The sequence below is a fragment of the Alligator mississippiensis genome, chromosome 13 (genome assembly GCF_030867095.1).
Source record: "Alligator mississippiensis isolate rAllMis1 chromosome 13, rAllMis1, whole genome shotgun sequence".
NCBI classification, from domain to species: Eukaryota; Metazoa; Chordata; order Crocodylia; family Alligatoridae; genus Alligator; species Alligator mississippiensis.
This window is the reverse complement of record NC_081836.1, coordinates 43,095,329-43,110,558: the sequence shown is the minus strand read 5'-3', so window position 1 is coordinate 43,110,558 and position 15,230 is coordinate 43,095,329. Positions and strand designations below refer to the sequence as shown.

General features: G+C 47.2%; 1 protein-coding gene across 1 annotated transcript in view; it reads right to left on the bottom strand.

Moving 5' to 3' along the window:
- Positions 1 to 13,040: 13,040 nt before the first annotated feature.
- ABCC1 (ATP binding cassette subfamily C member 1) overlaps positions 13,041 to 15,230 on the bottom strand; it is an 80,579-nt gene continuing 78,389 nt past the window's right edge. Inside the window, exon 31 of the mRNA XM_006261580.3 lies at positions 13,041 to 14,585. Within this exon, the coding sequence (XP_006261642.1) occupies positions 14,477 to 14,585 (109 nt within the window). The 3' untranslated portion in view covers positions 13,041 to 14,476. The remainder of the gene's footprint in view (positions 14,586 to 15,230) is intronic.

Genomic DNA, 15,230 nt, shown 5'->3' with positions numbered 1-15,230 from the left:
GGTGTCAACCTGGAAAGATGTGGGCAGTGGAGTCCCTCAGGGTTCAGTTCTGGGGCCAGTGCTGTTCAACGTCTTCATCAGTGATCTGGACGAGGGGGTGGGAAGCACCCTGTCCAAATTCGCAGTATTTCCCACAAGCACCCATGGCATGAGTTTTGATTGTCCACAGCTTGAGGTGCAGTTCCCCCCAAACCCCTGCACTGATCTCCTTGAAACTTGGCAGGCTTTGTGGCCTCAGTAAGAGCTGCCACACCTGCAGTTTTGACCCCCCTGTGGTGCAACACAGCCGTGACAAGAGTTCGGCTTTCAAGAATTTGGGGTACAGTTCCCCCCAAACCCCTACACCGATCTTCTTGAAACTTGGCAGGTTTCATGCTCTCAGCAGAGGCTACCATCCCTGCATGTTTCATCCAAATCAGACAAAAAACAAGAGTTATAGATATTTCATTGATTTCCCCTTGTACCCTATGGCTGGATCTCCGAGGTGGCTCCGAAGCCGCTTCGGCCGGATTGAGGCAGAAACCCGGTCCGGCACTCCAGATCGGATCACGGCCATCTGAAGCGGACGGATCCGAAGCCGGATCGGATCGCTGCCGACTCACACAGGCCTACTGGCCAGTGACTGTCATCCTTTCCTGGAGTCCCTTCCAATCCCAGTGTTCTGGGGGAGGGATGGAAAAACTGCATAGAAAGCAGCATTGGTTGAACTGCCCTGCTTTCTGCCTTGGTGCCAGTAGAGTGAGGGTGCACCTTCGCTCGCGCACGCATGCACGCACAGCGCATCACTCAAGTCACGAGTTTTGCTTGTCTGCAGCTTGAGGTGCAGTTTCCCCCAAACTCTTGCAACTATCTCCTTGAAACCTGGCAGAGTTCATGCCCTCAGAAGGGGCTACCCTTCCTGCAAATCAGGCCAGAAATGACAAAGTTATAGGCTGTTTCAAGTTTCCCCATTATAGCCTACAGGCAAAATGTCAAAACAGCATTGAAACAGTGAAACTGTTTCACCGAAACGAAACAGAACAGCGGTTTTGAACTGAAATCAAATTCAAAACGAAATGCTGTTCTTTCGAAACGCACGTCGAAACGGAATGGTGCCATTTTGCACAGCCATTTTAAAAGTAACTGAACAGATTAACCGTTGATTGGTTTCCTCGTATTTGTACAGTAGTTTTTATGCTGAAGGGAGTTTCCTAGAGTTGTATTTAACAGACTTAATAGATTTTAAAAAGAAAATTAGGGTCGGGAAGGATCTCAGGGGGTCATCTAGTCAGCCCTGCTCAAAGCAGGACCACCCCAACAAGATCATCCCAGGCAAAGTTTTGCCTACCCCAGGTCTTAAAAACCTCCAAGGATGGAGATTCCACCACCTCTCTGGGTAACCTGTTCCAATGGTTTACTACCCTCATAGTGAGAAAGTTTTTTCTAATATCTCACATAACACTTCCCTTGAGACCATTGCTTCTAGTTCTGTCACCTGCCACCACTGAGAACAGTCCAGCTCCATCCTCTTTGGAACCACCCTGCAGGTAGTTGAAGGCTGTTATTAAATCCCCTCCACAGTCTTCTCTTCTCCAGACTAAATAAACCTAGTTCCTTTAGCCTCTCCTCATAAGACATGTGACCCAGCTCCCTATTTTCATTGCCTTCCATTGGACTCCTCATTTTTTGTAGTAGGGGACCAAAAACTGGATAGAGTTCTCTAGATGTGGCCTCACCAGTGCTAAATTAAGGGGAAGAATCACTTCCCTCGATCTGCTGGCAACGCTCCTACTAAAGCAGCTCACTTTGCTATTAGTCTCATTTGCCTATGTGTTGCATGATGGTGATGAGATGATCTACTACAGTTAAGAGAGTATGGTCTTGGAGCTAAGGCCTGGCCATGAACAGAATGAGATTGTCAGTCTCAAGGTTCATAGCAGGTTCATCTAACATAAGGACTTCCATTTGTCAAAGCAGGGCTTGAGCCAAGCCTACTGCTGGCACTGCTCAACACTAAAACAAAGCAGTATGATTAAAGCATAATTAAGATGTCTGCTGCAATGCAGTTTCCAACACCTGGGGATGCCAAGCCCTAGTTAGACCCTTGGAACACTTGCAGCAATATTTATGTACAGAAGAGTCAAAGATGAGAGACCCTTGGGAGCCTGCACCATCAAAGCAGCTAAGCCAGGGGTGGGCAATTATTTCAGGTGGAGGGCTGCTTACTGAGTTTTGGCAAGCCATCGAGGGCTGCATGACAAGCAGTCAGGGGAAGACAAATATTAATTTTCTAAATTTTTTAGGGGCCCCACAGGCTGGATGGAATTGGCCTGGCGGGTCGTATCTGGCCCACGGGCCTCATTTTGTCCACCCCTGAGCTAAGCCCCATCACCCTACTTATGGACTCCCCCTTTCCCAACTTAAATGGGATGAAGATTCTTTTCACTACTGTCACAAATCACCTTCCTTCCACGGCGCAAGTTATCAGTTCCAGAAAAAACACTCTTCAGTATAAACTATAACTTTCTCTTAGACAGGGGCGGGCAAAATATGGCCTGCGGGCCAGATCTGGCCTGTCAGTCCATTCTACCCAGCCCACAGGACCCGTAAAAAAAATTTAGAAAATTAATATTAATCTGCCCCTGGCTGCCTTGTAGCAGAAAGCCACCTTTTCCTCTTGCCTGCATTTGCTCTCCCCTCTTTAAATATGTTTTTCCTCTTCTACCTTTTCTTCCTTCCTCTTTCTTTCACTTTAAGATAAGAAATTGTGTTTTAAAATTTGTATGTGTGCATTTTGTATCTCCCTGTGTATTTCGGTATTTTTATCTATGTGTGCGCCATGGCATTTGTAGCTTATATTTTATACTCCTCACCTTTCAACTATAAATGTGTTTAGTAACAATGTTAACAAGAGCAGGAGTTAAACTGCCGCTTCCCTGTATCAGGCTGGCCCCTGAAAGAGCGAGTGAATTAGTGATTGAATGTGTAACACTGTAGCAGCGGACAGCAATTAACACCTAAGGAAACTGCAGATCAACCAATGGAAGAACTCAATAGAAGACAATGTAACAACCAGGAAATCTCTAAACGTCACTGATCAAGGGCTAAAAGCCCTGGCCTGAGTTCATCAACGCCGGGGACCAACTTTTGGGCTGAATATCTCCAGATCGACTGCTCCCAGAGCCCTATTCAAAATTCATCAACAAACTCCCAAACCTGCACGTACATGCGGACGACCCCTGGGGTTGACAGATGCCATCCAGTAGCCACCAAGGGGGAAGTCCCATGAGGGTCAATGACCCCTGGATTGGGCAAACCTGAAAACTGGAGAGTCACCAAAGTCTGCCAAGGACAGATAAAAAGCAGTGAAAAGTGACCCTCAGCAGCACCCTCTTGATCTCCAACTTGACCAGCACCCGACCTGTCCAGCCAGAAGGACCAGCCGGCAACCCGCTTCTGGAAGATAACACCACGCTGAAAGAAGCCTCAACGGCAGACTCCAGCACCTGTGGGATAGGTATGCCTGACTCTTGGGGGAGGGGTGGGGTGTGTGTGTGTGTGTGTGTGTGTGTGTGTGTGTGTGTGTGTGTGCGTGCACGTACCAGCCCCAAGGTTTATGATTTAACTTCATTGCAGTGTTTCAATCCGCCTAATAAACCAGAATTTTAAGGATCCCAAGTTGGACATTTGTAGACAACAGCCTGTCAAAAGATGACAGGAGCCAGGGCAGTAGGACCCAAGGGGAGCTGGCAGCAGAACTAAACAGCCGCAGCAATAAGTCCAGCCCAGCACCCCCCAACTGGGCCCCAGCCAGAAACCTCTGCCTAGCAGGGGCTTCTGGAGGCTTCTGGCCTGGGGCTGCTCCTGCCTCCCTGTGCTGAGGGAAATACAAGTGGGGGGGGGGGGAAAGGGAGGCAGGGGAGGACTGTGGGCAATCACCCTTGTCCTGCAGTCCCAACACTGCAACTGGGAATCATGTGCTGGCGGTGGGGGATAAGGGGGGGAAATGGCTTCAGCTGGCAGGGAGAAGGGACAGTAAGCGGGTGTGACAGCTGGGTGGGAGCATGAGGCACGTGCCAATGGACCAGGGCCAGCGCCAGCAGGGCAGCCCAGAATGGGGCGGCAGGAGCGTGGGGCTGGGCTGCCAGGGGCTCTATGGAGCCGGGCTGGCTCCCTCCTCTCTCTTATTGAGCAGTGAACCCTGGCTCCATACAGCCCCTGCTGGCTTACGCCCTGCACTCCTGCCACCCCGCTCTGCACCCCACCAGTGCTGGCCCTGGTGCACCAGCACAGGCCCCACACTCCCACCTGGCTGTCACTACGCTCTGTGCACTCACTCACTGCCCCATCCTCCTGCCTGCTGCAGCCATTTCCCTGCTCCCCACCACTGCCCACCATGCTCTGGCATCACATGGTTCCCAGCTGCAGCACCAGAACCACAGGAGCAGCTGGGACATGGTGCCAGAGCAGCATGGGGGGGGAGGGGGATGGGGAAGCAGAAGGACAGCAGTAGCAGATGGGGCAAGTGGCAGCAAGCAGGAGCACAGGACCCATGCCAGTTCCCCAGGGCCAGGAGTGGCAGGAGCACAGAGCCCGGGCTTGCAAAAGTGCTGGCCAGGGCTCACCTGCCACAGGGGGAGGGGAAAGGACAGGCTGTGGGCAAACCCTCCCCCTTCCACGCAAGCCACAACCATCCCCAGCCACCCTCCCCCCACACACTCACAGCCCCCCACAACACCCATATCCACCCACACCTATCCACCCCTGCACAAATCACACACACACACAAACCTATACCCACCCTCCCACCCCACACCCACAATATACAAGAGTACGACTTAATTTTAAGCTATTATACTAATAACCTCTATGTATACTACACAGACGAATGTAAAATCAGGACAAAATATTTTTTTAAATGAAATTAATGAATGTTGTAGTACATGTTTGGAAAAGAGAAGGCTGAAGAGGGGACATGATAGAGATCTATAAAATCATGAAGGGTGTGGACACTTACTCATCAAGTCCCAAAATACTAGAACAAGGGGCACCCACTGAAATTACCAGGAAACAAGTACTTTTTCTTTTTTTCCCCCGTTTTTTTTTAGAAGGCACATAGTTAACTTGTGGGACTCTACCACAGGAAATTGTAGAACAAGATTGTCCAGCCAGGTAAAAAATGGACTAGATATTCATGGATGATAGGTCAATTAATAGCTATTCAAACAGAATAGATGGGGGGTGTATTCACCGGCATCTGTAAACCAGTGAGAGCAGATGCCAGGGTGGGTATGATTGCTCTTGCTATACTTGCTCATTTATAGTCTCCCTAAAGCAGATACCGCTACCACTGTCAGAGACAGGATACTGGGATAGATGGACCATTGGTCTGACCTAGCATGGCACTTATGTTCTTATTCTTCAGGCAAGTGCCAAAACAAACTTGACAGAGGGTTGAGGATATTACCCTCATCCTTGCCCCATGAATTATTTCTATTGTAGACGCATTCCTGATCCATGTAGGTTCTGCTTTTATTAAACAGTGCAGGTTGCCATGGTTTACTCTACCAACATAGGCCAAGTGTCATTTGTACTTGCATGCCCTGCCAGGCTCTGCTGTGGTTTTAAGTGAATCTATGTGCTTGGGGTTGCCCATATCACCAGTAGCCCCAGCGGACTAAGTTTGGGTTGGGTGACTCGGTGCTCATTCACTGGTTCATGGTTAGTATCCCCCCTCAGCCATTGCTTCCTGCACAGCTTTTCAGTGGAGATATCCCCTGAGCTGTATGGCCTCTAAAGTTGGGAACTTCTTTTAAGTACCTGCTGAGAAAAGCTACTTATCTGTAATAACAGTCTCTCTCAAAATCTCCTATTTCATCTCCTTCCCAGACACTGATCTGTTAATTCACTCAAAAAGGAAATTCACAGACTCTTTGAAGCCAAAAAGCATCATGATGACCAGCTAGTCAGACCTCCCATAAAACACAGGTTAAGGATGACAGTAAGGTGGTCAAACAAACCCTAAATGTCTATACTTGGCTAATGAGCCAGTTGACAGCTTCGTGCCAGCTACCCCTACAGTGTTGCACATCTCTAGTCACAATTGTATAAACCAATGGATCTCAACTTTTTTGGACTGGAGGCCCCTCCACAACTTTTGTGAACTGAATGTCATCCAATTTCAAAAACTAATTTATAAATTACTGTGCTTACCTCCTTGCAGAGGGGGTGGTCTAGGTGAGGACAAGCCTAAGCCTGTGTTTATCTTCGTTTATCTGCTTAACTCAAGGTTAGGCAAATTACAGAAAGCAGGCCAGATCCGGCCCATGGAGGGGTTTTGTCTAACCTGCAGCAGGTCCCTCAATCCCACCTGGCCCAGGTACTGTCCAGCTGTGGTGTCCTGCCACCCCCGGGCAAGCAGTGGGGCTGAAGCAGCTCTGCAGCTAGACTGCCTTTCTAGAGAGCCCCGGTGGAGGCAGCTTCTTCGATCTACTGCTGCTGCTGGCCCCAACCCCATGCCCCAGCCCCAACCCAGTGCGTCTGCTCTAGACTTGCTTGCTCACGCTAAACAGTGGCAGCAGCAGTGCTGGCCAGGCAGAAACTGTTGCTGGGCATGGGGGAAAAATTGGCCCCCTCCCCCTTGCCACTACCTGGCACTTCCTGCTACAGATGCCCAGAGCTTGCACCTGGGCTGCTCTGCAGCTCCGCTGTGCTGCCACTGCTGCTCCACGGGGCAGTCCAGAGGTGGCGGCAGCATCAACAGAGCAGCTGTAGCAGGTAGTGCTGGATGGCAGCAAGGAGAAGTCACTGCTTTCCCCCCATGCCCAGCAACAGTTTCTGCCCAACCAGTGCTGCCGATGCTGCTGTTTACCATGAACAGGCAAGTCCAGACCAGGCATGGGGTGTGCCAGGTTGGGGCTGTAGTGCAGGTTCCAGCTGGTCTGCTTCCACCAGGGTGAGTCTGGAGCGGGTACAGGGGCTGCGCACTGTAGTCAGTGGCACAAAGGTGCCACAGATCACGCAGGTTCTGGCCTGTTGCAGGTCAGGGGCCAACTGGCTCCGGGGGGGCGCATGCAGGAGGCTCCCATGCACACGCTCACCAGTCCCACAAACCCTCCCCTGCAAACCCCACAACCACATCATCCCCTACACAATCACGTACCCCACAAACACCGTACCCACCCATACCTTCCACAAATGTGTCCCATGATCGTCTCTTGGAGAAACTGGCCAATTGTCGCCTTGGGTCCCCCACGATCCACTGGCTGGAAAATTGGATCCGGGGTCAGACCCAGAGGGTAGTAATTGATGGAAGTCACTCATCGTGGTGTCCTGTGACCAGTGGGGTCCCCCAGGGCTCTGTCCTTGGACCCATACTGTTCAACATCTTCATTAACGATGTGGACACTGGAGTCAGAAGCGGACTGGCCAAGTTCGCCGATGACACCAAACTTTGGGGCAAAGCATCCACGCCAGAAGACAGGCGGGTGATCCAGGCTGACCTGGACAGGCTCAGCAAGTGGGCGGATGAGAATCTGATGGTGTTCAACGCCGATAAATGCAAGGTTCTCCACCTTGGGGAAAAAAAAAACCCGCAGCATCCTTATAGGCTCGGCAGTGCTATGTTGGTTAGCACTATGGAAGAAAGAGACTTGGGGGTCATCATTGACCACAAGATGAACATGAGCCTGCAATGCGATGCTGCGGCTAGTAAAGCGACCAAAACGCTGGCTTGCATCCATAGAAGCTTCTCAAGCAAATCCCGGGACGTCATTCTCCCCCTGTACTCGGCCTTAGTGAGGCCGCAGCTGGAGTACTGCGTCCAGTTTTGGGCTCCACAATTCAAAAAGGATGTGGAGAAGCTTGAGAGAGTCCAGAGAAGAGCCACGCGCATGATCAGGGGTCAGGGAAGCAGACCCTACGATGACAGGCTGAGAGCCCTGGGGCTCTTTAGCCTGGAAAACCGCAGGCTCAGGGGTGATCTGATGGCCACCTACAAGTTTATCAGGGGTGATCACCAGTATCTAGGGGAACATTTGTTCACCAGAGCGCCCCAAGGGATGACAAGGACGAATGGTCACAAACTACTACAAGATCGTTTCAGGCTGGACATAAGGAAGAATTTCTTTACTGTCCGAGCCCCCAAGGTCTGGAACAGCCTGCCGCCGGAGGTTGTTCAAGCGCCTTCATTGAACACCTTCAAGATGAAACTGGATGCTTATCTTGCTGGGATCCTATGACCCCAGCTGACGTCCTGCCCTTTGGGCGGGGGGCTGGACTCGATGATCTTCCGAGGTCCCTTCCAGCCCTAATGTCTATGAAATCTATGAAATCCCACACCCCTTCCCACATGCACCCCCCCCCCCACACTCGCATGCCTCTCAGGGGAGTCCCACTCACTGCTACCTGCACACACACCTCCACACCCCTGCAACATACAGGAGTAAGACTTCATTTTGGGCTATAATGCAATCACCTCTATACACCCACAATGCAAACACACAAATCAGGACAAAAATATTTTAAAAAATAAAATTAAGATATGTTACTGGGGATGTTTGATTTTTAGTGTGTAATTTGTTTTTGGTCCCCCCCCCCCCATTTTCAAGATGGCAAACTCCCTTCCCAAATGGAGTATGTCTGGGGCAAGGGGAGGGACTTCCAGTGGCAAAGATCAGGGGTTTGGGGGTGGGACTTCCAGTCTCAGGATGGCAACCAGGGGGTGCGGCACCTGTCAACAGGTGAGGCTACCCTTGTGGCCCTCGACAGCTCACCAAAACTCATTAAGTGGCCCTCCAGCCAAAACAATTGTCTGCCCCAGCTTATCTCCTAACACCTCACTTACATCACCTTTCAAAAGATCTGGTAGCACCCCAGGCACCCTAAGAATCATTGTTATTAACAAAGTCTGACCTCTGGATAGCAAAACCTCTCAATTAAGCCACTAACATCATACATTTCTTAAGCATGATACATAAAACAAGTTTGCATTTAATAAATAATTGCCTTTCCTGCTAGCAACTGCTAATTTCAGCAGGTTTATACCAACCACAGTTTTTGGCTTCCCAGAAGCGCTACTGTCATCTGAACACTCCTGTTGACTTGTGTTAAGGTAGAAGCTAGAAATCCTACACTTGGGCCTAGAGCAAGGGTGGGCAAAATATGACCCACCAGATACGCAGGTCATGCAATGCCTATTCACTGGATCTGGCCCATGGATGGCCAGCAGCTCCAGCCACCCTGTGATGCTGGGTGGACGGGTGGGACTGTTTCCAAACAGCAGCATTGGGCGTTGTTACCTGTCAGCTCTGTCTTCCTGAGGGAGGCCTGGCACCCAGCTTGCTGGACTTACAAAGGACTTTTTCTAATCCCCGCCCCCCCACCCTCATTTAACCAGAACTAAGCAGAAGAACAGTTTAATAGGCATCTCAGGCCATACATTCCCTGGTCCCACTATGGGAGGCCTGTTTAAACTTGATTGACTAAAACTTGGTTGCCAGGTTAAGGAATGCTGAGGCAAGAGACCGAATCAGAGTGGGGTATGGGCAACATTTGAACAATGGTTAAGGGGTCATCACAATGTCCAGCCCATTGGAACCCTAGCCACAAATGCTGTCATACTTTTCCTGGGATGACTGGTGGAAGTCCTCCCCACAAAGTTTATAAACACTCCAAATAATTCCCTTGAGTCTGTTAAAAGACTACAGTAAAATCTGAAAGTCATGCCAAGCTGAGGCTTATTCCCAACAGATAAAATACAAAACACTAATGCTTGCATTGTGAAGTCAGCATAGCTAGGCCATCTGAGAAGATCCCTTCCAGTATATTCATAATTATTTCAAGCTGGCTCCTAAGTGTCTAGTTACTCCTTAAAACTTAATGTTTTTCCTGGTTGTTAATCAGTTTCTTGAGATGTTCCAAACTAGATAACCCCTTGCCACTGAAAAAGGTAATTAATTTAAATTTCAATTGTTTATATAACAAGATTTTCCCTGCCAATTATGGCTTCGGACCCTCTTGATTTACACAATTAAAAGAATGCTTTGAAGAGGCTAGACTAAGGGTATAAGAAAGCTGTAAAGCAGCAAACAGTGCGCTTCAAGAGAGAGAAATCTCTGACACCATCCGCTGTTGTTCTCAAGAAGCTGGGAGAAACAGTCTCCCTTCAAGGATTGTGCTGGGAACTTTGCTTGTCAACAAGTGCCTTGGAATAGTGTGATCCCAGCTCTCACGCTCTCTCTCTCTCTTTTTCTCTCTAGGCATAGCTTTCTGAACCTAAATTGTATTAGTTAAGCTTGAGCTAGGTTTCCCCAAATAGTCAATTAAACCAGGGTACTATTGCAATTGTTTTTGTTTGTTTTCCCTTGCATGTCTATTATTGCTAGTACCATTATAAATTTCATATACTTAGCAATAAATAACTTTTATAGTCAAACTGGCAGTAACTGGGTGTATTTTTCCTTCTCTACTTCCCCTTCCCCACCTGCTCTGCAGCAACGCTCTTTTTACCTACGCCAAAGATCCCTGTGAAACCCAGAAATACTGGGGGGGGTCCGCTCATCAAGCAGCTACCACTACTAGGACAGTTAGGGCAAAAGATTGGTACGTGCTGAGTTTGAGACATAAGGGGATCAGCTTGTATAGGCTGATTGACCCAGTTTGGCTCAGATATGCCCTAATGAACTGAATGAGGTATTCTGTTCATGTGTCTGACTGCATTTTATTGTTAACAAACTGATTCCTGGCATATGAGGGTGTCAGCCTGTCGAGAGAGACAGGGAGGTTGGAGGAACCCAGCCCCACTGAAACCAAGTCCTACAAGATAGCTCCACTGGGGGCAAGGACTTGCAGAAGAGAGAGATACAGCTCCATATAGAAACACCAGGACACAAGCAGCACATTGATTGAATTACAAAGATCCTAGAAACATATCCCTAATAAATGAGCGCACCCTAAAGTGATGGGCAAATCTGGTAACAGCATCACCTCTGGACTGGGGCACAGTTTCTGCCACAGTGGGCAGGCAGTGGTGACAGCTGTGGATGTTGTGGGCACGTTCAGGAGCCCGGATGCAGACCCTGTCAGTGGCATCCCCAGCTGATCCGCCACTCTCTCAGCACAGTGGATACTCCTGACCGGAGCTCCAACCCAAAACCTGACAGCAGTGTCAGCCATGCATGCAGGCAGGAGCTGCTGCCATGCCAGGTGGGTGCAGTCTCTCTCTCTCTCTCTTCTCTTCTGTCTCTCTCTCCTTTCCTCCCTCCCTCCCCATCATTCTCGAACCCGGCCAAAGCTGTAATTCCCCAGGAGCCCTGATGCTCAGTTGTGGACCCAGGCAGGAGTCAGCTGTGACGCTGCTGACAGGTTCTGATGCCACCACCCTCCCAGCACAGCAGAAGCTCCTGCCGGGGTCCACATTTGAGCATCTAGGCTCCTGTCAAACTACAGCTTCGGCTGGGTTCTGGAAGGAGGGAGGGTAGGGGGAGAGACAAAGATGAATGTAGCCCTTAACAGGTCCCCAAAACTCATTAAGTGGCCCTTCAGCTGAAATAATTGCCTACCCCTGGCCTAGTGCCTGCTGGACCACACACGGGACAAACAGAATAAATATGCAAAGTATGTGCAAGCCAAACTAAGACATTAAGAGTTTGAGGCTGCTTTGTTTTCTTTACTCAGAAGAACAGAAGGCACGTACCAGGATTGCATGACAAAAGCGGGGTGGGGGAAGAGTCAGAGTCAGTCACTCACAGCTCTTTAGTTTAGGAGGTAGACAGATCTCATAAAACAGGCTGATACAGATGAGCGCATCTCAACCTTCACAATCCATGTAGGACTTCTCCTAGCTACTTTAACTGAACAAGAATTCAGTATGGGGAAAAAAATGCCAGTGGAGTGGCATTTCTAACATTTGTTGAAAGCCTGAAGTAAGCTGTAGGTTAATTCCAGTCTGGTAATGTCAATACATACATAAAGATGATTTATCATGCTAATAACCACACTCACAACACACAATGCTTCTGATACTATGTCCCAGCAAGATATAGGAGTGATTTTTAAAGCTAATCCCATTTCAGTCTCTCATCTGTGGTTTACTTGTTAACATTAACAAGACCTTTAACAAATATTTTTCATGTTTACACAGTCTGAAAACAAATCAGAGAGATGGCTTGCCCTGAGATGACACTACCCCACATGAGTCCCACACACAGGCCTGAAAACACAGACTGTTTTTATGTTATAACTCTGCACTGTCCTTTAGATCAGAGAACACATTTTACATTTGCTCATCAGAGAATGGGGTAATTCTGCAAGTTTTAAACAGATGCACCAGAGATGGCTTGCTTGGGGTATGTGCCATTCTACCAACCTTAAAAGGTAGAAGAGAATCAAGAGAACAGGTATTTTGCCGGCACCAGATTTGCACGTACAAACACAGACATGCATCAAACCCAAAACAAACTAAAGGAGAAATGAAATGGGTTTAACATGAAGAGGATTTTTATGACAGCCTACCATCATAGGGCCTCAGTTGCTAGTTAAATGTCTCCTCCTTTTCACACACAACCTATTTTCCAACCCCCCCCCCCCCCCAAATACTTCAGTGAACCCACTTCCCAATGATCTTTGAAGAAATGAGGGGGGGAAAACTAAGTATTTCCCAAAATCCAAACTATTCACAACTAAATTATGCTTAAATAATCATCTTATCTTTATCAAACCCTACAAGCCTGGGCCACACATACCAAGTGCTGGATTTTTCAGAGGTACCAAGCACTTACAGGTGACCCTGGCCTACGGAAAAACAGCAAACGCCAAGTGGGCAAAGGAAAAGAGCTTAACTTAATGAAGCATTCCCTTACACTCAGCAACACTGAAAACAACCAATGTGTAGGGTCTATTCAGTTAACCCTAGCCACAGGCATCAAAAGCTTAGTTTTCAAAGCATGACCACAGTAAAAGTCATTTCAGCCTCAAATAAACACCGTTCCTAGGCCTTACACCCTAAAAAAATAAAAAATGATGGAGCAAATATTAGTTTATAAAGGAATATAAGAATGAGGAAAAGTCCAAACAAAGAAGTTTACTGCAAGTTTTTTTGCAAATATTCATATTTCCAATATAGTCATTACAAAAAATACCAAAGAAAAATCTGTCTTAAATTTTCAAGAGTGATAATTTACAAAAAAAATAAATAGTTTTACTCTAAGACAAGACACTTGTCTAGTATTATGGTCAGCAGCAATTCTCAAAAGTCCACATTCCTGGAGTGATGAACATTTCAATCCACTTGAAGTCAGGCTGGATTCTTTAGAATTTTTTTCCCTCTACAAACTGAAATAAGACTGTTTAGAATGTGAGAAATACCGTTTCTTTCCTTTTTATTTCTCTCCCGTAAAAAACTAAACATGTAACAAGAATCTGGCAAACTGGACGCCATCATGAATTAAGTTCTGTAAGAACCTTCTTGGCATACACTTAAAACAGTGAAAACATAGATACATTTTTGGAACAGTAACAGAACATTTTGCACATGATTTAATAGTAACACCCTTTAAGCAGGGCTTTCCCCCCACCACACCCTGTTATAAAGCTAACTGTCCTCAAACGTGGCAGGGCTCAAGTTAAAAAGACAAATATACCAAGGCCAGTAATACTACAGCTGTTATTACAGTGTACCTGACTCTGCAACCTTCACTCATGTAAAATCCTTCACTCACAAGAGCCTCTTTAGGTAGGACCTCTCACATGAGCAACTACCAAATTAACAAGGAGTGCAAAACTGAGGACTTAATATTCCAGGACATGTTGTAAGGTGTTTGGTTTTGGAGTGACTGGCATCTCATACCTGCTCAATTACTATTTTGACTATGGCTGTGTTTTTCCACATCAAGAAAAAGTGGAAATTCCTATGAACTTGCTGCTAAGTGTAAACATTGTGCATCTTGTTAAATATTTTATACAAAGCAATGATCATATATGGGAAGTGCCATAAACTGGCACGCAGCAATCTCTCACAGGAAATCACATTTTTGGGCCACATTTGGGCCAGAAAATGCATCCCGGATGCATCCCACAAGAAATGGTTCTTAAAAATGCTAAGTAATCAACTGAGCAAGCAGCTAGGCCTTTAAACAAAAGGGCTTCAGAATATAAGAGCACAAGTCAGAAAAAAAAAAGGAATTCCCTTGCTTCTAGAGGAGTCATGTAAATATACTTTTTGCTGTCGTTTGATGGATTTGAGGCAAAAGATGATTAAAAAAAGTCTATGACATTTGGTCTATAGCTCAGTACTGTAGCCTTTGACTGGAGTACATTTGCAAAAATCAAACCTGAAGGAAAAAAAAAAGAACACATTGCATTTTTAACGTTACTTCCATCTTCATGGTCACTTTGACTTTTCTGGGTCTGGGTTTTGGTTCGAGTAACTGTATAATGCAAGTTATAGTTCAAGATGTCAGTCTCCACTGCCCTTTCCCCATACCAGACAAGCTCTTTATCACACCAAACCAGAGTCTTTGGCCATATTATAGAAAATGCCTTTCTTCTGCAGTAGATTGGCTGGTGAATCACACTCTGCAACTTCACCTTTATCAAGGACTATAACTCTAAAACAGAGAAGGGGAAAAAAAAGGAAGTTAGAATACACCTTACCATAAAATTCCAGTGAATACATGCAAGTGATCTTACAGAGCAGCTCACATCTAATAAAACGAACTTCTAGGGATATAAAAGGATTTTTAAGATGAGCAGAGATTATGTCCTGTACCTCACCAATCTCATTTCAGATGCACAGAGTTATTCCGCTTCAGCAGACTAGGCCAAGACACTTACTGTAGTGGAGAGGTAATAAAAACAGGACGGAAGTAAGAAAACCAGAGTGCCTGGTTAAACACCTCCTTGCAGCTAGCTACCCTTCAGGTCACCCAAGCTGAGGGCTACTGCTCAAGGCCCATAGCTTTGGTGCTCCTTCTCTCTCTCTTCAAACAGCTGGAGAGCCTGAACTAGTTCTAAGTGTAATCTAGAAATTGCTGCTGGTCTGATGCAGATAAAAGGATGTTTTAGTTCCCCATTCCTGTGAAGGGAACTGTGGAGAGAAAGCAAGAAACCACTTTTTGGAAACTGTCAAGTGCTGATCTTTACCAGTCAGTGACAGAATAGAGAAGATGACCTGATCCAATTCTGCTCTCGTGCACTCCTGGCAAGTTTGCTATGGACAATGGAGTTACTTAACTATGGCCAAGGGCATAACT